At 41.7% G+C, this 21,274-nt stretch overlaps 2 protein-coding genes across 3 annotated transcripts in view; one reads left to right on the forward strand and one right to left on the reverse strand.

Annotated features, from left to right (window-relative positions):
* Positions 1 to 7,066, forward strand: part of LOC138076616 (cytochrome P450 3A24) — a 43,795-nt gene extending 36,729 nt beyond the window's left edge. Inside the window, exons 11-13 of one of the 2 annotated variants that reach the window (XM_068968866.1) lie at positions 1,586 to 1,812; positions 4,161 to 4,323; positions 6,854 to 7,066. In XM_068968866.1, the coding sequence (XP_068824967.1) occupies positions 1,586 to 1,812; positions 4,161 to 4,323; positions 6,854 to 6,949 (486 nt within the window). In that variant the 3' untranslated portion in view covers positions 6,950 to 7,066. Of the gene's footprint in view, positions 1 to 1,585; positions 2,904 to 4,160; positions 4,324 to 6,853 lie in introns of those variants that run through there. The other variant, XR_011144682.1, reaches the window with a different exon arrangement.
* Positions 1 to 21,274, reverse strand: part of ZNF3 (zinc finger protein 3) — a 527,297-nt gene that overhangs the window by 171,377 nt on the left and 334,646 nt on the right. The gene's annotated exons all lie outside the window — the stretch shown is intronic.

Genomic DNA, 21,274 nt, shown 5'->3' on the forward strand with positions numbered 1-21,274 from the left:
TCCTAGGTCCTTCAAATACTTTGTAGGGCCTGCATAAATTAGAGATGATATTTATTCTTTGGTAAACCCCATATTGGGATTCTCTTGAGAACAAGAAGATTGAATGGTCACTAACAGACTGAGGTTACCTATGGCGTTACATTCTCTCCTTTTTATAAGAATACTTACAATAACACACTGGCTAATAACACTAGTACTTCTTACTATATATGTCTGTTCTAAATACTTTCTATTTATTAATGTGTTTAATTTTTGAGAAATTATTAGTCAGGAGAGGTAGGTTATTCCTCAGTAATGGACAAGCCCTGGAATCTCAGGGGCTTTCATAGCAAAGGTTTACTTCAATCTATGTCTACAGATTCAGCATGGATTGTTAGTGGAGGATGGAGTGGACAGCTCTGCTTCACAGAGTTGTGAAGGAAAACCGACTCAGAGCTTCCACCATCTTGTAGCTGCCTTATCTGGAACATGAGACTTTGTTGTCATCTGTGGAATATGGAACTCGAGAGTTGCTTTCCAGGGTTCAAATGATTTGTCTCTGAACTGACATAATCACCTCACAGCCTGTTGGCTGATTTGGCCTTAACTTCAAGTGGGATGGGGAAAATGGGGCCAACATGGATGCTGGGTGAGCAGTGAGTGTCTCTGCCACACAACCCTCTGGAGGGTCAGCTCCATCTGTCTCCATGTAACATATGAGAAACCTGAGCTACAGGGAGATGAACTACTTCCAGGCACTAGTCGTGTACGTGGTGCTGATCTAGTCAAGCTGTGATCCGGGGTGTTGGCTCCTGAGCCACTTTACCCTCTACAATCTTTCCCCTTAACTATAACCCCATGTGACAGCCACGTATCACCCCCACGGGTCTCAGATCTCAGCCCAAACTGGAGTTCTTTGTGGTGTGTGGAGAGCTGGCCCCTGGGGCTTGAGTGGCTTGTTGAGACTTTCAGACCTTAGGGTCACACCCACAGGGACAACAGAAGACTCTTCTAGCAGCAGAGGGTGGGGTTCTGATCCTTTTGTAACTTCCCTGCATCTGAAATTATGTTCTCATTCATTTGCGGATTTGATTTAGAAATGAACTCGTTTCTCCCAAAGTTATTTATAGAGTTTTCATATATTGTTTCTGGACTGTACATGTATAATGAAGAGAATGAGCAGTCAAGAGTATTCATCTAAGAACCTTCATGTTGAATAGGGTATTTGCTCTGTTACACATCTTTGTACAGAAGTATGGCCTCATTTTAAAAAGAAACGGTGACTTGGCCTTTTTCACTTAAGAGTAAGGGTCCTAGTCTGTTGGTCATGTTTGTTCTCATGAGAGAGAAAATACACTCCCTGATAACCTCTGGTGTTTCACACTGTTTAGACGATTGTCCCAATTTTCTTCTTTTGTCATAACTACTGTACAGTCAATGGGCATTGAGAGGTCAAAGGACATGACAGTAATGTCTATAAATACTAAGGTCCTTTACCAATTTAAATTATTCCCTGGAGTTCCTAACATTTCAATAGGCCTACATAGATGGAGTTGAAGGTTGATCTGATATCTTAATTTATCAAAATCTATTTCTTTCTTCCCAGGTGCCTCCGACCTACGATGTCCTGGCACGGATGGAGTATCTTGACATGGTGGTGAATGAGACTCTCAGAATGTTTCCAATCACTGTTAGACTTGAGAGGCTCTGTAAGAAGGATGTGGAAATCCACGGGGTGTCCATTCCCAAAGGGACAGCGGTGACGGTGCCAATCTTTGTGCTTCACAGAAACCCACAGCTCTGGCCAGAGCCTGAGGAGTTCCGTCCTGAAAGGTACAAGACCCCAGGGAAGGGGACCCTCCTGATCCAGTTGCTCAGAGTGTATTCTGACGGCTCTCATTATGGGTGACAAATATGTGACTCTACAATCATTTTATTTTACATCTTTTTATTGTTAAATGTACTTCTTATTCCAAGAATGATATTATTTGATTAAAAACTTTACCAGCTGTAAACAAAAAAAAAAGAGAGAGAGAGAGAAATTTAGTTGTTCATTTCTAAAACCTTAAGCTTTGTTGTTGTTTAGTCACTAAGTCGTTTCCAACTCTCTGTGACCTCATGAACTGTAGCCCACCAGTCTCCTCTGTCCATGGGATTTCCCAGGCAAGGAGACTGGAGTGGGTTGCTATTTTCTTCTCCAGGGGATATTCCCGACCGGGGATCGAACCCACATCTCCTGCATTGGCAGGTGGATACTTGATCACTGAGCCACTAGAGAAGCCCGATACCTTAAGACAGGCCTCATTAATAGTGCAATGAAAGTCCTGAGGATATTTTTCTATGCATATACAGATTGTTAAAGCTTAGAATGGCATTACATATAGTGTGATTTTTTTTCAGTTGCTTACTATATTTAACAGTAAACTATAAATGGCATTCTGTGTTTTTAAAATATATATATGTATATAATTGTTGCATCTGCTATAATTTATTTAACAGCTATATTACTTTAGGTATATTGTTTTTTTTTTTCCTTAAGTCTTTCTGTCTGTTCTCCTTAGCTCTTTGAATTCATCACTAACATTCCCACATTTTCATTTCTTTAAACATTGGCTGCTGTTTCCTCCATTATTATTGTGGGACTATAGGCTGAAGACCTAGTGGTCTCATCCCAGGTGGTTCCAGCAGCCTCAGTGAGGATGGAGGAGACATAGGTGGCCTGGTTCTGTCTGTGGCTGTAGACCTGGGCCAGCTCCCTTTTGCCTCCATGTTTTTTGACCTTCCAAAGAGAAGTCCTCTGCTCTCTAGACATCTAGACAGCCCCGTTGGAGAGGGTAAGCATCGTCTTCTGGGAATTCAGAGCCAGGTTCTGGTTTGGACACATTGGATCTGAAAATGGATGATGCTCTCCCATTTATTTTATGGTGAGCAAAATTTGGATTGAACATTTTAGGGCACTGTCTGGGATCTAGACTTTTATGAGCTCCTGACTATAAGCTCCCTGATGGCAGGGACTGTGTCTCATTCACCCTTTTGTCCCTAGTACTAGCATAACCTGTACACTTTGCATTGTTGAAAGAAGAGTCAGAGTCCACCAAGTCCTCTGTTCTGGACCAGGGAACCTCTGTGTCTCCCTCAAGCTCAGCAACTTCAGCTTCCCCTCCTGCAGTACCAGGAACGTAAAACAAGAGACAACTCACTGTACTTCCCTTTGATTCACTCAGCCGTCAAGCAGAGAGTTAGTGCTCACCTGTGTGTGTCAGGGTCTGGGCCAGGAAGTGAGAAATCCAAATGTTAAAGCCGATTATAAAGAGTTTTTGACATATACACAGTGTAGTTTATAGTTACAGGTTATATGAATTGTTTTTAATGTATCAGTATGTGTCCATTCCCTGCTCAACAGCCTTCCACCCAGCACTCAGATGCTGCCCTTTGACTAATTTCCCATGTAGACACAGTCACATTGTCTGTATTCTTCCAGGATATTTTCCATAATAGGACTGTTTAAAATATACGCAACCATAATGCCATTATCACTTCTCCAAATACAAATTTGAGGAGTCAAATTTGAATAAAGCAGAGGTCTAGCCATTATGGACTTTATCGGTTTGTGGAACAGATAGACAAAAAAATCAGTGATTGTGCCAGAGTATAGTAGAGTCATATGCCCTCATGAATCTACTGACCTCAGCAACCTCTCTGTGTGGGAGAAAGAGACATACCCACACAAGAGCAAGCAAAGGGGAAACAACAGAAAACTAACAATTTAAATATTCAAAGATGTTTCTGCTGCTTCCTTCATCTCTGAGCACATGACCAGTATAAGTGTTCATGGAGGCAGGAACCCACTCTTCCTGTAGTCAGTCTCATTTCCTAACTGCCTTTCAGAGCATGAGCATCTCACCACCCTGAATGTAAATTCATGTTTAAAGATACATTTTCTTTAAACAGCTTTCATCTTATTTTCTCACCCAGACTGAAAGCTCCTGTAGGATCCGGGGAATGGGAAGGCTTTGGGGCTTACCTTTCTCACAGCAAAATCACCACAGCAGAATTCAGTCATCCACCCACAGGAGTCTCCCTTATGCTACTGGTTGAGGGTTTAAGTTAAAACTTCAGACCTGAAGCTTTTGTGATTTTTCTGTTTCATTCACTTGTTTCGTCTACTGTTGTGGATTCAGGTTCAGTAAGAAGAACAAGGACAGCATAAATCCTTATGTATACCTGCCTTTTGGAACTGGACCCCGAAATTGCATTGGCATGAGGTTTGCCATCATGAATATGAAACTTGCTATTGTCAGAGTCCTGCAGAACTTCTCCTTCAAACCTTGTAAAGAAACACAGGTTAGCAGTTAACTATCTGCATAAATAATGTTTTATTGGGAATTTTTAAACCAAGATGTATTTCTCTGTGTCTATAAGATTGTATCTACAAGACTTATCCCTGCAGGGCTAAGTCTGTGGCTTCATAAAGACCCAACTATAAAGGTCATCTAGAGTCAAGGCAGTTAGCACGCCATGACTCTACAAAGTCAGTGAACTTGAGCAACTTTTAAAATTTGGTTTCATGTCCACTAGAAGGAAGGAAAATGTTGTACAAAGTCGTGAGAGCAGTGATGACATGTCATGACTTTTCAGTGATGCCCTTCTCCACGGGAACTTACAGAAACTCTTCTGACAGTGACTCTCAGCCACTATTTGTATAAAGAAATTACTGGGGAGCAATATCCCGGTGCTGAGGTCATCTCAGACTCTCTAAAATAATTGCCCCATAGTGTAGTGTCGAGGGCACCCCCACTGATCCTTCTGTGCAGCCACAGTGATCCCTGAGTGAAAGCATTTCTGCTGGATGGGAAGGGCTCCCACAGTCTCTCACCTGCCAGGGATCCTGCTGCCATCCAGCTGGGCTCCCTTTGCATTCTTAGAATGACTGTATGTCCTCCCTGTCTACCCTTCCCATCTACAGTCCATCCTCCTCCTTTGAGTTCCAGTTCAGTCCCGAGCCCCTCCATGCAGCCTGCGCATCCAGGCCAGAGCCCACTCTCCCCTCTGCTGTGTTTACAGGTGCCATAGGCTGGCGTCATGGGTCCTACCACCTAACTATACTCTGTCCCTGAACCAGCCAGCTTGGTTCTTGTTTCCTTTGTACCTAAGAAGGTCTTTAACTCTGTCCCCTCATTTTATTCCTTCCATAAACGCCCAGTGGTGCCTTGATGTTATCAGGCAACTGTTTAAGAAGTGACTTGCAGTTGATTAGAGCTCTTGGACACAAATATGGAACAATTTGAACTTTAAAAATTTAATAGATGTCATTTGTGTGCTTGCTTGTTTTATGTGTCTGTGTGTCTATCTGCAGGGAAAATGCATGCCGTTTGAAAAAAACAATTTGTTGCAGTTATAGAAAGACCTGGAATCACTCTCTGAGGAGCACACAGAACAGTTGGCATTGATTCATCTCAAGCATGGCCCTAAAATAATATTTATTTCTAGGAGTCATACATTTAATAAGCAGCTCCTCCCTTTGAGTAGCTTTCTCAGGAAAGAGGAGGATAAAGATGTTTCCATTTTACTTGCAGACATTTGTGTGGGTGTCCTGTAAGTGTGTACACACAGGGGACTCAGCCCTGAGAGAAAGGGGGCCTCAGACACCCCTGGGAAGGGCAGATGCCCCCCTGCCAGCTCCACCCAGTCCTCCATGGGCTGGGGCTTCTCCCTCCACAGCTCCTTGCTTGTCCTACAGTCAACTGAGGTTAGAAGGTCACTCTGTTGGTTCCCCCAACCCAGAAGGAGTGACTGGGTGAGAACGGGGCTAAAAATCTCAGACAAACCACTGTAGGTCTTCAGAAGTTCACCATTTGCCCTGCACTTGGAACCAGGGGATGTTTAATAAAACAGGCAAAATGCATCATAGGCATAGTGCTCAATTGATATTTTGTGCAGTTTTTGCTTTCACTATCCAGTCTTGACATAACTTACAGAGTAAATATAGAGAATCAAAGATAAAGAGGGGAAACTGGGTGAAAGTGATCGAAAGGTACAAACTTCTGGTTATAGATAAATAAGTATTAGAACTATTGTGTAAAACATGATGATTATAGTTGACATTTTTATATAGTAGAAGACAGTAGATCCTAAAAGTTCTCATGAGAGGAAAACAGTATTTTTTCTTTTTCTATCTCTTATGAGTTGATGGATGTTAATTACACTTATTGTGGTAGTAATTTCACATATATGTAAGTCAAATGTTTATACTGTTGATCATTTATATCTCAGTAAAGGAGGAATTAAAACAATTTTTTAAGGTGAATAGTAAGGGAGTACTAGAAATGACTTTAGGAGAAGACAATGGCACCCCACTCCAGTACTCTTGCCTGGAAAATCCTATGGATGGAGGAGCTTGGTAGGCTGCAGTCCATGGGGTCTCTAAGAGTCGGACACGACTGAGAGACTTCACTTTCACCTTTCACTTTCATGCACTGGAGAAGAAAATGGCAACCCACTCCAGTGTTCTTGCCTGGAGAATCCCAGGGACAGGGGAGCCTGGTGGGCTGCCATCTATGGGGTTGCACAGAGTCGGACATGACTGAAGTGACTTAGCAGCAGCAGAAATGACTTTATGCCCATGTATTTTATAGCAAGTTAAATAGACCAATTTTCTGAAAGTCATAAAGTGTTAAAGTTTAATCAAGGAAACATTGACAGCCTGTCTGTCCCTAAAGCTATTAAACACATTGAATTTCAGTTTAAAAAAATCAGAGATACATGATGTATAGCTTGTATATTGTTGTAAAGCATTGTTGTCTGAAATGCATCTTGTCTACTTTGCTTCTGTTGTTGGTGGTGCTTCATTCATTGGTTCTCTTAACTGTTGCAGATCCCCTTGAAGATAAACAGTCAAGGACTTATAAGACCGGAAAAACCCATTTTTCTGAAGGTTGTGCTCAGAGATGAGACCATAAGTGGAGCTTGACTTCTCTTAAGGACCTGGGCTTTGTTCTTCAAGGAGCTGTGTCCCACAGTTTCAGGGGACTTGATTTACTTTGTGATAAAACTCAGAAATAAAGATGGGCTTCATCTATTGCACTTGCTGGATGACTAGGGTATCTGCACATTCGTTTAGCTTTCTCAGTGTCTGTGTGGTGTTATATATTCTGTAATATGAAAGAGGTGACTGATGAGGGCCAGATACGTACACTCAGCTTATCTGATTCTCAAAGGGCCATCTCCACCCACCCCCAGTTAGTAACATCTAGTTCTCCAGAGCAATGATCAAGAAAGAAAGTGTCTCAACAGTTTTATCAGTGAATTAATGAAAACAAGAAGTATTGTGGTGACTAAAGTTCTGACATATTTTAATAAATCACAGGTTATATTTTATATATTTCAAACTAAATATTCTATTGAGGAACTCTGTAAACCTCTCTTTACAAAAGTATTATCTGATACCATCCTGGAGTTTAGGGTAATATGTACATCTAAATCAGGGATAAGCAGTGACTAAACACTTGGCCATCACAATTCCTGGTGGGTGGGGCCTTTTTCAAAACTGCTGTTTGTTATATTACATAGGTAAGAATTAATCCACAGTGTTTTGCCCATTTCTTAGAAAGTATGAAAGTGAAAGTCGCTCAGTCATATCCCACTCTTGTGACCCATGGACTGTACAGTTCATGGAATTCTCCAGGCCAGAACACTGGAGTGGGTAGCCTTTCCCTTCTCTAGGGGATCTTCCCAAGCCAGGGATCAATCCCAGGTCTCCTGCATTGTAGGTGGAATCTTAAACAGCTGAGCCATAAGGAAGCCCAAGAATACTGGATTGGGTAGCCTATCTGTTCTCCAGCGGATCTTCCGGACTCAGGAATTGAACTGGGCTTCCCTCATAGCTCAGTCAGTAAAGAATCTGCCTGCAGTGCAGGAGACCTGGGTTGAATTCCTGGTTTGGGAAGATCCCCTGGAGAAGGAAATGGCAACCCACTCTAGTATTCTCGCCTGGAAAATCCCATGGACAGAGGAGCCTGGCAGGCTACAGACCATGGGATCGCAAGATTCGGACATGACTCAGTGACTAAACTACCACCTCCTGCATTGCAGGTGGATTCTCTACCAACTGAGCTATCTTTCATGGTTTAAATCTACTTTTTTGGGGTACATATTTTATATAACAACAGACACACATATAATTATGTTATTAGTTTTGATTAAAATTTTTCATCTCATCTCCCCTGATATTTCTTGAAGGCAGGAGACAGGTTTTCTTGAAGTGTCTTTGTATTCCACCCTCAGTTCCCAACTGTCTTAACATAATCAACGTGGAATAAAAGATGGTTGATTGGTCAGTTGATTAGAGAGAAAGGCTACAACCAATGGTCAGTTTCAGTAGATATCAGAAGCTGCACACACCCCTTCCTTTCCCTTTTCTGTCCCTCCCATCCACAGCCCCTTCCTTGCTAGGGATTTCCTGGATAGTCCAGTCTTAAAGCCACTGGGGGCACACAGAAGGCTGACAGCCTTACCCTTCAGGGTGTGGGCAGAGAAGGGGGGCTCAGTGGCTCCAAGTTTGAGATTGAGGAGGGACGGTGTCCACAGAACAGCAGCCCAGCCTGGATATGGGTGTCCAGGCAAGGAGCAAAGAGTGTCTGCTCAGGTGGGTGGCCTGGCCAGGGCATCCCGAGCCTAAACAGGGTGTGGAGAACCACGGAGGGTGAGGGGTATATCAGGACTGGAAAAAGGCTGAGTGGCAGTAGCTACACAAAGGGAGATTCATTAAGCAAGAAAACATATTATGGATAATGGAAGACACGTTTTTCCCCTGTTAGAGAAGGGAGTCCCTGGTCCAGGAAAGGGGAAACCAGAAGAAACCCCATGGAGTCAGAGATTGGAACTACATGTATCAGTGAACATCCTGCTTTTCTTTGTAGACAGATGACAGCTAGTTAGTTGGATGATACACTACCGATAGATAGCTGACATAGATAGATAGATGATAGATTTAGATAGGTAACATGTGCCTGTGTGGTGGGTGGGGAATCTGCAGCGGGAGTCCTACTCAGGGCTCCAAGCTCATACAGCTGGACAGACCCCCTGCCCCAATTAGAATCCATGAAATAATGTCTTGAACATTTAAACTCAGTGGCTCTTCACATAATAAGTGGAAAAGGAGACATTTAAACATAATTAGAAGGAAAAAGGTAATGATTCAGAGTTAGCAAACTCCCAGCCTTTTATTTATTTTTCAACAACTTGAACTCATGCCTCCTCTTGGTAAAAAACAACACAGTCCATAACTTGTGGTTTTTCTATTATGTTTGCCCTTTTTGGCGACTACTTGAACTCATATGAGCTCATTTGAGTGAACATTTCTAGAGAGTTTGCTGAGGGTCAGGTGTGTGATGGGCAAGGTCACATGTTTTCTTTTCCCAGTGACACCAGGACTCTGATAGCAGGTTCAGGCCCCAAGACCCTCAGGTCATGGATCAGGATCAGGTCTGATCCAGGCTCCTATAGGAAGGGAAAGACATTATTATTTTATTTATTTATTTTAATTGGAGGCTAATTACTTTACAATATTGTATTGGTTTTTGGCACTACATGAATGAGTGACATGACTCAGCCATGGGTGTACATGTATTCCACATCCTGAACCCCTCTCCCACCTGCCTCCCCATCCCATCCCTCAGGGTCATCCCAGTGCACCAGCCCTGAGCACCCTGCCTCATGCATTGAATGTGGACTGGCGATCTATTTCACATATGATAATATACATGTTTCAATGCTATTCTTTCAAATCATCCCACCCTGCCTTCTCCCAGAGTCCAACAGTTTGTTCTTTACAACTGTGTCTCTTTTGCTATCTTGCGTATAGGGTCATCATTACCATCTTTCTAAATTCCATATATATGCATTAGTATACTGTATTTGGTGTTTTTCTTTCTGGCTTACTTCACTCTGTATAATAGGCTCCAGTTTCATCCACCTCATTAGAACTGATTCAAATACATTCTTTTTGATAGCTGAGTAATATTCCATTCTGTATAAGGAATGGAATATACAGCTTTCTTATCCATTCGTCTGTTGATGGGCATCTAGGTTGCTTCCATGTCCAGCTATTGTAAACAGTGCTGTGATGAACATTGGGGTACATGTGTCTCTTTCAATTCTGGTTTCCTCGGTGTCTATGCCCAGCAGTGGGATTACTGGGTCATATGGCAGTTCTATTCCAGTTTTTTAAAGAATCTCCATACTGTTCTGTGACTCTACTAGTTTGCATTCCCACCAACAGTGTAAGAGGGTTCCCTTTTCTTTGCATCCTCTCCAGCATTTATTGTTTCTAGACTTAGTGATAGCAGACATTCTGACTAGCGTGAATTGGTACCTCATTGTGGTTTTGATATGCATTTCTCTGATAATGAGTGATATTGAGTATCTTTTCATGTGTGTGTTAGCCATCTGTATGTCTTCTTTGGAGAAATGTCTGTTTAGGTCTTTGGCCCATTTTTTGATTGGGTTGTTTATTTTTCTGGAATTGAGCTTCAGGAGCTGCTTGTATATTTTTGAGATTAATTCTTTGTAAGTTGCTTCATTTGCTATTATTTCCTCCCATTCTGGGAGAAGGCAATGGCAACCCACTCCAGCACTCTTGCTGGCAAACCCCATGGATGGAGGAGCCTGGTAGGCTGCAGTCCATGGAGTCGCTAAGAGTCAGACACGACTGAGTGACTTCACTTTCACTTTTCACTTTCATGCATTGGAGAAGGAAGTGGCAACCCACTCCAGTCTTCTTGCCTGGAGAATCCCAGGGACAGGTGAGCCTAGTGGGCTGCCATCTATGGGGTCGCACAGAGTCGGACACGACTGAAGCGACTTAGCAGCAGCAGCAGCTTCCCATTCTGAAGGCTATCTTTCACCTTGCTTATAGCTTCCTTCGTTGTGCAAAAGCTTTAAAGTTTAAGTATGTCCCATTTGTTTATTTTTGCTTTTATTAAAATTACTCTGGGAGGTGGGTCATAGAGGATCCTGCTGTGATTTATGTCAGAGAGTGTTTTGCCTATGTTTTCCTCTAGGAGTTTTATAGTTTTTGGTCTTAAATTTAGATCTTTAATCTATTTTGAGTTTATTTTTGTGTATGGTGTTAGAAAATGTTCTAGTTTCATTCTTTTACAAGTGGTTGACCAGCTTTCCCAGCACCACTTGTTAAAGAGATTATCTTTTCTCCCTTGTATATTCTTGCCTCCTTTGTCAAAGATAAGGTGTCCATAGGTGCATGGATTTATCTCTGGGCTTTCTATTTTGTTCCATTGATCTATTTTTCTGACTTTGTGCCAGTACCATACTGTTTTGATAACTGTAGCTTTGTAGTATAGTTGAAGTCAGGCAGGTTGATTCCTCCAGTTCCATTCTTCTTTCTCAAGATTGCTTTGTCTATTCGAGATTTTCTGTATTTCCATACAAATTGTGAAATTATTTATTCTAGTTCTCTGAAAATACTGTTGGTAGCTTCATAGAATCTATAGATTGCTTTGGGTAGTATACTCATTTTCACTATATTGATTCTTTTTTTAAAATATAAATTTATTTATTTTAATTGGAGGTTAATTACAATTTTTTTCTTTTTTTAAAATATAAATTTATTTATTTTAATTGGAGGTTAATTACTTTACAATATTGTACTGGTTTTGCCATACATCAACATGAATCCACCACAGGTATACACGTGTTCCCCATCCTGAAACCCCTCCCTCCTCCCTCCGCACACCATCCCTCTGGGTTGTCTCAGTGCACCAGCCCCAAGCATCCAGTATCATGCATCGAACCTGGACTGGTGATTCATTTCATATATGATATTATACATGTTTTAATGCCATTCTCCCAAATCATCCCACCCTCTCCCTCTCCCTCAGAGTCCAAAAGATTGGTCTGTACATCTGTGTCTCTTTCGCTGTCTCATATACAGGGTTATTGTTCCCATCTTTCTAAATTCCATATATATGCATTAGTATACTGTATTGGTGTTTTTCTTTCTGGCTTACTTCACTCTGTATAATAGGCTCCAGTTTCATCCACCTCATTAGAACTGATTCAATGTATTCTTTTTAATAGCTGAGTAATACTCCATTGTGTATATGTACCACAGCTTTCTTATCCATTCATCTGCTGATGGATATCTAGGTTGCTGCCATGTCCTGGCTATTGTAAACAGTGCTATGATGAACATTGGGGTACACGTGTCTCTTTCAATTTTGGTTTCCTTGGTGTGTATGCCCAGCAGTGGGATTGCTGGGTCATAAGGCAGTTCTTGTATTGGTTTTTTTGATCCATGAACGTGGTATATTTTTCCATCTATTTGTGCCATCTTTGATTTCTTTCATCAGTGTTTTATAGTTTTATATATATATGTCTTTTGTTTATTTTGGTAGATTTATTCCTAAGTATTTTATTCTTTTTGTTGCAATGGTTAATGGAATTGTTTTCTTGATTTCTCTTTCTGTTCTCTCATTGTTAGTGTATAGGAATGCAAGGGATTTCTCTGTGTTAATTTTATATCCTGCAACTTTACTATATTCATTGATTAGCTCTAGTAATTTTCTGGTGGAGTCTTTAGGGTTATCTATGTAGAGGATCATGTCATCTGCAGAGTTTTACTTCTTCTTTTCCAATCTGGATTCCTTTTTTTTTCTTTTTCTTCCCTGACTGCTGTGGCTAAAACTTCCTAAACTATGTTGAATAGTAATGGTGAGAGTAGGCACCTTTGTCTTGTTTCTGATTTTAGGGGAAATGCTTTCAATTTTTCACCATTGAGGATAATGTTTGCTGTCGGTTTATCATATATGGCCTTTATTATGTTGAAGTATGTTCCTTCTATGCCTGCTTTCTGGAGGGTTTTTTTTTTTATCATAAGTGGATGCTGAATTTTGTCAAAGGCTTTCTCTGCATCTCTTGAGAAAATCATATGGTTTTTATCTTTCAATTTGTTAATGTGGTGTATCACATTGATTGATTTGCAAATGTTGAAGAATCCTTGCATCCCTGGAATAAAGCCCACTTGGTCATGATATATGATCTTTTAAATATGTTGTTAGATTCTGTTTGCTAGAATTTTGTTAAGGATTTTTGCATCTATGTTCATCAGTGATATTGGCCTGTAGTTTTCTTTTTTTGTGGCATCTTTGTCTGGTTTTGGTATTAGGGTGATGGTGGCCTCATAGAATGAGTTTGGAAGTTTACCTTCCTCTGCAATTTTCTGGAACAGTTTGAGTAGGACAGGTGTTAGCTCTTCTCTAAATTTCTGGTAGAATTCAGCTGTGAAGCCTTCTGGACCTGGGCTTTTGTTTGTTGGAAGATTTCTGATTATGGTTTTGATTTCCGTGCTTGTGGTGGGTCTGTTAAGATTTTCTATTTCTTCCTGGTTCAGTTTTGGAAAGTTATACTTTTCTAAGAATTTGTCCATATCTTCCAAGTTGGAAAGACATAATTATTAACCCTCATTCTACATATCAGGCAACTGAGGCTGAGCGGGTTTAAATAATCCACCTAAGGCCTGCACATCAGTCACATACTATGGATGCCTTCTAGGCAGCTGTGTACACACTAGAGAGAATAAGTATCCTGGAGCCCAGAGAAACCTCCGGGACCTGGTGGACCAGGTTCCCAACTACACCCTTTGCTTGCCTTCTACACTTCTGGAAAATTCTCACAGATTATTAACTAACAGTGGTAGCACAAAGTCAAAATCCCAGAAATTTTACTACATCACAACAACTGGGATGGTTTTATTTTTTTAAGTAAAACAAAAGAGGATGTAGAGGAACAGTTGGGCAGCTCCTCAGGTCATTGAGCATAGAATTACCAGCAACTGCACTCCTGGGTAGATGCCTAAGAGAACTGAACACAATTTGTCAAGCAAAGACATACACCTGCATGTTCATAACACCACTGTTCACAATAGCTAAAGGGTAGACATAAGGCAAACCGTGGTTGAATGGATAAACAGATTGTGATGTATCCATAGAATAGTTGTTTCTTCAGTCATCAAAGATGTGAAGTACTAATAGGTACAAGAGAGATTAACTTTAAAAATGCATGAATGAAAGAATTCACACACATGAGACCACACATTACATGATTCCATTTATATGAAATATTTGGAAGAGGCAAATCCATGAAGTCAGAATGTACATGAGTGGTGGCTAGGGGCTGGGAGAGGACAGAGTGGGGAGGAGCTGCTTATGGACTCAGGAGTGCACTCTAGTGGAATGGGAGCGCGCTGGAACTAGAGGAGGTGGTGGCATGACACTGTAAATGTGCTAAATGGCCCTGAATGGTTGATGTTATGCTGTGTCAGTGTGACCTCAGTAAATGTGTTTAATTTCACGACTGTACCCTAATGAATTCAAGACAGGTCACTGTAATACCAGAAAGCCATGTGGCTTTTTCCCCCAGATGTCCTGCACACCCTTCACGTCCCTGCTGAGCTGTCCAGGCTGGAACCTTGATCCTAGAATTACAGGATCCCTAACTTGGCCTGTAATCTGATCACTTCATTATTAGCAGTAATAAAATTTGGTTGATTTAGACACTGTGTTTTGCAACCAACAAATAAACATACTCAGCAATGATAATGATAAGATGAACCATTCTCACAGCCTAGAATGCCCTCTCACCTTCTCCCCTTAGGCAAATTTTGCTCTGTCCCTAGTACTTCAAGCAATGTCACCTCCTCTGGGAAGCCCAGCCATCCCTACAGAGGCTCTGAATTCCACTCCTCTCCACCTTTCCCATCCTCCCACTGCCTTTGGAGGTGTCTGCATGCATGGAGCACCCCACTTAGGTAAGTGCCCTTTGTGACAGTCTTGTTCACACTTTGTCCCCATGGTGCTTCTTCATAGCTCCAGACACAGCAAAGACCAGTTCAGACTGATACACAGGGTTATACTACTGCTACTACTACTAAGTCGCTTCAGTCATGTCCGACTCTGTGCGACCCCATAGACGGCAGCCTACCAGGCTCCACGTCCCTGGGATTCTCCAGGCAAGAACACTGGAGTGGGTTGCCATTTCCTTGCAGATAACTGTGTGCCCAATCAGAATAGGGTATCTGCCGGGGTCCAGCCAGTGATTGATTTAGAGAGAGATAAGGAAAGAATGTTGTAGATAAGAAAATAGAGGAGAGAAAGAGGCTTATATTCCTTGGTTTACATAGAAAGCCAACAAAACCCCCACACAAGGAATTTGCCCTGTTCACGGAGGCCACAGGTGCCCTCCCCGTCTCCCCAGGGAGTGAAGATGCAGAACGTCTTCCCGTTCAGGTCTTAAAAACCTGGGCAGATAAGTGAACACAGGGAGCCTCTATGCTCCAAGGGATCAGCCTGAAAAAGAGAGAGAGAGAGAGAGAGAAAATGATTGACGCGGGGTGACCAAGCTTCTTTGAGCGAGGCCCATTACTTTTATTTTCAAAAAGACTTTTTTACCTTTCCCACAAATGATGTTGTGTACATTATCTTCTGGCCTTGGAGGCCTGTGAAACATTTTATGACCCTCTTTTGATAAAGGCTGCTCAACCAGAAAATTTATTTTCCCTTAAAGTGTTTTTTCTTTATATTTCTAATCTATGTTAGCCTCAGAAAGTATCAAACAGAGTTACATTTTCACGAAGCAAAGGCGCAGCGAGTTACAACAAAGAAAGAACCAATTAGCTCAAAGGTCTGATGTAGTTAGTTTCAAGGCTACACTTGTTTTTCTTACATTCTAACTATGTTAACAAATGTACTCCCAGGTGCACAGTGGATAAGGAATATGGGAACTTGGCAGCAAGCATTGGCTCAACAGTGAAATCTTACACCAGCACTATTCTAACAGCTTTTTTTTTTAATTTTTTTAATTTTAAAATCTTTAATTCTTACATGCGTTCCCAAACATGAAGCCCCCTCCCACCTCCCTCCCCATAACATCTCTCTGGGTCATCCCCATGCACCAGCCCCAAGCATACTGTATCCTGCGTCAGACATAGACTGGTGATTCGATTCTTACATGATAGTATACATGTATTCTAACAGCTTTTAACTCTTTGAAAGGCTCTATGTTTTAGGCTTTCCATGCCTCTCACAGTTGAGAGTCTGTAAACAATCACATGCGTAGTTGTAAAAGTCCAGGTAAGGCAAGTTAGAGAGACATCAGAGGGGTTTGAGCTGAAACACTCCTTTTATATGCAGGAGACTGTTAACTGGAACTCTAAGTTAACCTTTTCCAGAGAAAGGTGGTCGGGGATAGGCCCCCTGTAATGTCAGAAGAATAGGTGGAAAGCATAATGCAGTAAGGCAGGCAGACTCTGGTTTTGGGGGTAGATGCTCAAGAAAGCCCAGGGGGTTTTCCTCAAGGCCTGATCTTGCCTTTGCATTTTGTCAGGCCCCTTTCCTCACAACCTTTGCCACAGGCGGGATTCCCCACACTGGCTCCCAGCAGGTATCTTGTGTTGGAGTCCAGTTGTGGGCTTGAATTGGCTGGGCTAGGCCCCTGGAAAAAGTCACTTGACTTGGCAGGCACATCGTGACTTATCTACTTAGAAATCTCTTGGAACTGCATGCAGTAATGAGGGTTTTTTTTATTTTCTGGGGATTTGGTTTATTTTTTCCATCTGATTATCACAGGACCTGATGTTGTAACCAAAGGTGAAGAGCTCAGCATTTGAACCTAGTTGATCTCAGTTGAATGAACCCACTGAATGAACCCATGTTGGTCAGTTCAAACAGCCTCAAATGGTCAAAAATATTTAATTTATTCAGTGATGTTTTCAATTGTTCACCTGGGATCTGCAAGCTGGGTTTCTGACAAAAACAAGTAATGACATTCTTTTTGTTTCCAGCATAACATTAATTGATGGGAGTTTATATACTTAAAGAGTGTTACAACTTTTGAAAAGGCTGTATGTGCTTGTGGTAAAATAGCATAAGCAGATAATGCTTTTATACTATGAATGATGTTTTGTTAGGTGATTTTGGTAGATACTTTTATCACATTAAGGAAATTCCTTGCTATAATAGTTTGCATTCTTCTTCTGTCATAAATGATATATTGAATATTAACAAATGCATTTTCTGAAGCTATTGGGATGATAAGACTTTTTTCTTTTAATCAATTAACCTGATAACTAATATTTATATTAATTCTCTGTTAACCACCCTTGAGTTCCAGGGTAAAATCCAACTTGGTCATGGTGTATCATTGTTGCTGGACTTGACTGGCTTTGTTTTGCTCAGGTAAGTGAGTGAGACTGTCTCATGAGTGAGACTGTCTCATGAGTGAGACTGAAATGCAGTCTTTCTTTCTTGTCCCATTTTTATCCTATTTGGATCAAGTTCATACTGTCCTCATAGAGTGAGCTGGGCATGGTTGAATTGATTTTATGTGACAACTCAGAATCTTAGCTTCACCTCTGTGATGGCATCCTCTCAGTTGGCTGCCAATGGCTCTGCCTGCTACCACTTATGCCCCATTTAACCCCCTCCCACTGGTGAGGCTGGGATAGGTGACTTGCTTCTAATGAGTAGAATATTAATTGGGTGCCCCCTTTCACTCCCTCACTCTAGGGGAAGTGACTGCCATGTTGGGAGCTGCTCTGTGGAGAGACTCCAGTGGCAGAGATCTGAGGGGTTTCTGGGCCACAGCCAGTGAGGAACTGAATCCTCAAGCTTGTGAGGATCTGAACCCTGCCAGACCACCTGGAGGACCTGAAAGTGGGTCCTTCCCCAGGTAAGACTTTGGATGAGAGGCAGCCCAGCCTGATAGCAGGAGAGAGCTTGAGACAGAGATACCCAGGTAAGCCACACCTGGACTCTCAGCCCAAGGAGCTGTGACACAGTCAATGCTTGTTGTTTCAAGGGGTTGCATTTGGGAATAATCTGCTAGACAGCATAGAGAACTAGTGTACATGCCCTGGTCTCTGGCCCTGCCACACTACAGGGGCCACCTTTGCATGGATTCCAACTGAATTTGTGCAGTGAAGCCTGACTGTGCCTCTCAAACTACCAATTCTTCTGTAATACAGAAGTTTTAGAGAATTACTTTTCTGTAGGAGGAACATTTTCCCAAAGGGAGAGGGAAACCAGTGGATACCCTCTTCCCCCTTCCTTCCCTTGGATGGGCTGCATCTTCTGAGTGGTTGTATGGCCTCTCAGAAGATGGTCAGTTGATCAAAGATTTGGTTACTTTTGACACGAAGTGTTGACCAGGTTGGTTAAGGAATCTTGTATTGATTCTCCTTTCCTGCTTTGTTCCTATTTTCCTTCACTCTTCCTCCCCTGGATCAAATTCCCCAGAAGATAGTAGCATGGAAGCCTGCATTTCAGGCTCTTCTTTCTTGGGAAAGCAGGCCTAAGATATACATTTTCCTTGAAGGTTACCATAAAACTATCTGGATGTGATTTTTCTTTGTGGGAAGGTAACTTCCACTTATTTTTAAAGGAGTTTTGGGACTATTTAACTTTATATTTCTGTTTGGCTGGTGTTGGTCAATTATGTTTCCCTAGGAGCCAACCTATTGCTTTTAATGTTTCAACTAGTATTTTCTACAATTCTTAGCAACAATTGAATTCATAGATAAGATTTTTCTTGAGTTTTACTTCAACCTATCAATTTCAGGTATGCAGGTGGGCCCAGGCATATGTAGTTTTTAACATTCCCCTGCATTTGAATTATAATGAATCTCATGGTCTGATAGTCACCATGTTTCTACATGAGAACTGGGATCATGTAGAAGTGGGACCCTCCCCACCACCTACCTGTTAAGGACAAGGGTCAGTGGGGAAGATGGTGCCCTGGCTGACTCCCAGAGGAAGTCCAGGAATTCACCAGATGGAAAATGGATTGGATCCATTCCAGATGAAAGAACAGTTGTGCAGACTCAAAAAAACCCAGTCATCTGAGGAGCTTGGGTATGGCACATCATACCATTTTCTTAAAACATCATGTTTACACTGGACGTGGACTGAGACAAGACTGTAGAAGTCAGCTGTGGCCAGATGCACACGGGTCTTTTTTCACCTTTTATTTATTAATTTATTTTTAAATTATTTTAAGAAATTGAGTTCTAATTAACATTGTTTCTGATCAGTCGCTCAGTCACGTCTGACTCTTTACAACCTCATGAACTGCCGAATGCCAGACTTCCCTGTCCATCATGAACTCCCGGAGCTTGCTCAAACTCATGTCCATTTAGTCGGTGATGCCATCGAACCATCTCATCCTCTGTCACCCACTTCTCCTCCTGCCTTCAATCTCTCCCAGCATTAGGGTATTTTCTAATGAGTCAACTCTTCTTATCAGGTGGCCAAAGTATTGGGGCTTCAATTTCACTGTCAGTCCTTCCAATGAATATTGAGGGTTGATTTCCTTTATTATTGACTGGTTTGATCTCTTCATAGTCCAAGGGACTCTCAGGAGTCTTCTCTAGCACCACAGTTGAAAAGGATCAATTCTTTCATACATGACTACTGGAAAAACCATAGCTTTGACTATATGGACCTTTGTTGGCAAAGTAATGTCTATGCTTTTTAATACACTGTCTAGGTTTATCATAGCTCTTCTTCCAAGAAGCAACCATCTTTTAATTTCATATCTGCAGTCACCATGTGCCGTGATTTTGGAGCCCAAGAAAATAAAGTCTGTCACTGTTTCCACTGTTTCCCCATCTATTAACATATAATGTTGTGTTTGTTTCAGGCATACAGAAAACAAATAGGTGGTTGCCACAGGGGAGGAGGGTTGAGGGACAAAGAAAATAGGTGAAGGGAATTAAGAGGTACCAACTTCCATACATGTTATATTAGTTTCAGGTATACAACATAGTGATTCCATATTGTAATACATTACAATTTCATCACCTCAGTAAGACCAGGAGGCATCTGTCACCATGTACATTTGTGACTGTATTATTGACTATATTCCCTATGTGAACATTACATCCTAGTGACTTATGTATTTTCGATCTGGAAGTTTGTACCTCTAATTCTGTTTACATATTTGGTCTATGAATATTTATTAGAAGGATTGATGCTGAAGCTGAAGCTCCAATAGTTTGTCCACCTGATTCAATGAGCTGACTCATTAGAAAAGACCCTGATGCTGAGAAAGACTGTAGACAGGAGGAGATGGGGATGACAGAGGACGAGATGGTTGTATGGCATCACTGACTCAGTGGACATGAGTTTGACAAGCTCCAGGAGATGGTGAAGGACAGGGGAGCCTGGCGTGCCACAGTCCATGAGGTTGCAAAGCGTCAGACATGACTGAGTGACTTAATTAATTAATTCCCTTCCTTGTGGTCTTCTGAAACAACAAATAAATGAAATTATACAGTAATTGTTTTCTTCAATCTGACTTATTTCACTTAGCATAATGCCCCAGGTCAATGTTTAAAAACCAAACACTTTATTAAAAAGTGGGCAGAAAACCTGAATAGACATTTTAAAGATGGCATGCAGATTGCAACAGGCACGTGAAAATATGTTCAGAGTCAACTCATCATCAGGAAATGCAAGTCAAACCCTTAATGAGACACCACCTCACACCCATCGAAGTGACAAATCATCAAGGAGACAAGAAACAACAAATGTGGGCGATGATGTGGAGAAAGGGGAACTTTCCTGCACTGTTGCTGGGAATGTAACTTGGTGCAGCCACAGCAGAAGACAGCGTGGAGATTCCTCAAAAAGCCAAAAGAGAGCTACCATAAAATCCAGCAGTTCTACCTCTGGCCACTTATCTCAAGCAAGGGCTACTTTGAATATGTGCTGCTATGCTCAGTGCAACACTATTTATAATAACCAAGATATGAAAGTAACCTACACGTCCAACGTGGGTCTTGAATTGCTGTCTCACGGCATTTGGGTTTAACTCTGTGGATGATGACAGTGGTTAGAGAGATTTGAACAACAGAGGAATAATGCATGACTTGTGTTTTACCAGGCTCTGTCTGGTGGCAGAGTAGGGAATTTCCTGGGTGAGGCCAGTCTAGGGTTGGATAAAACTCCTTAGCAGGTTGCTGCACTGATTAGGAGAGATGGCCAACACTTTGCTCCTCTTTTGCAGCTAATCTGTGATGCTCATCTATTCCCTAATTTTACACCTCCTGTGTCATTAATTCCCTTCATTGTGGCCTTCTGAAACTTGTCCCCTTCCTCTGATTCCTCTTTCACTCCTTGGTTTCATTTATCGTTTTCTTCCTGCTTTCTTGGAAACCCAGATGATTCTGATTGTGACATGTCAGGACTATTTGCAGCATCCTTTATCTGTTGATACCATGAGT

This window comes from Capricornis sumatraensis, chromosome 3 (assembly GCF_032405125.1).
Source record: "Capricornis sumatraensis isolate serow.1 chromosome 3, serow.2, whole genome shotgun sequence".
Taxonomy (NCBI): domain Eukaryota; kingdom Metazoa; phylum Chordata; class Mammalia; order Artiodactyla; family Bovidae; genus Capricornis; species Capricornis sumatraensis.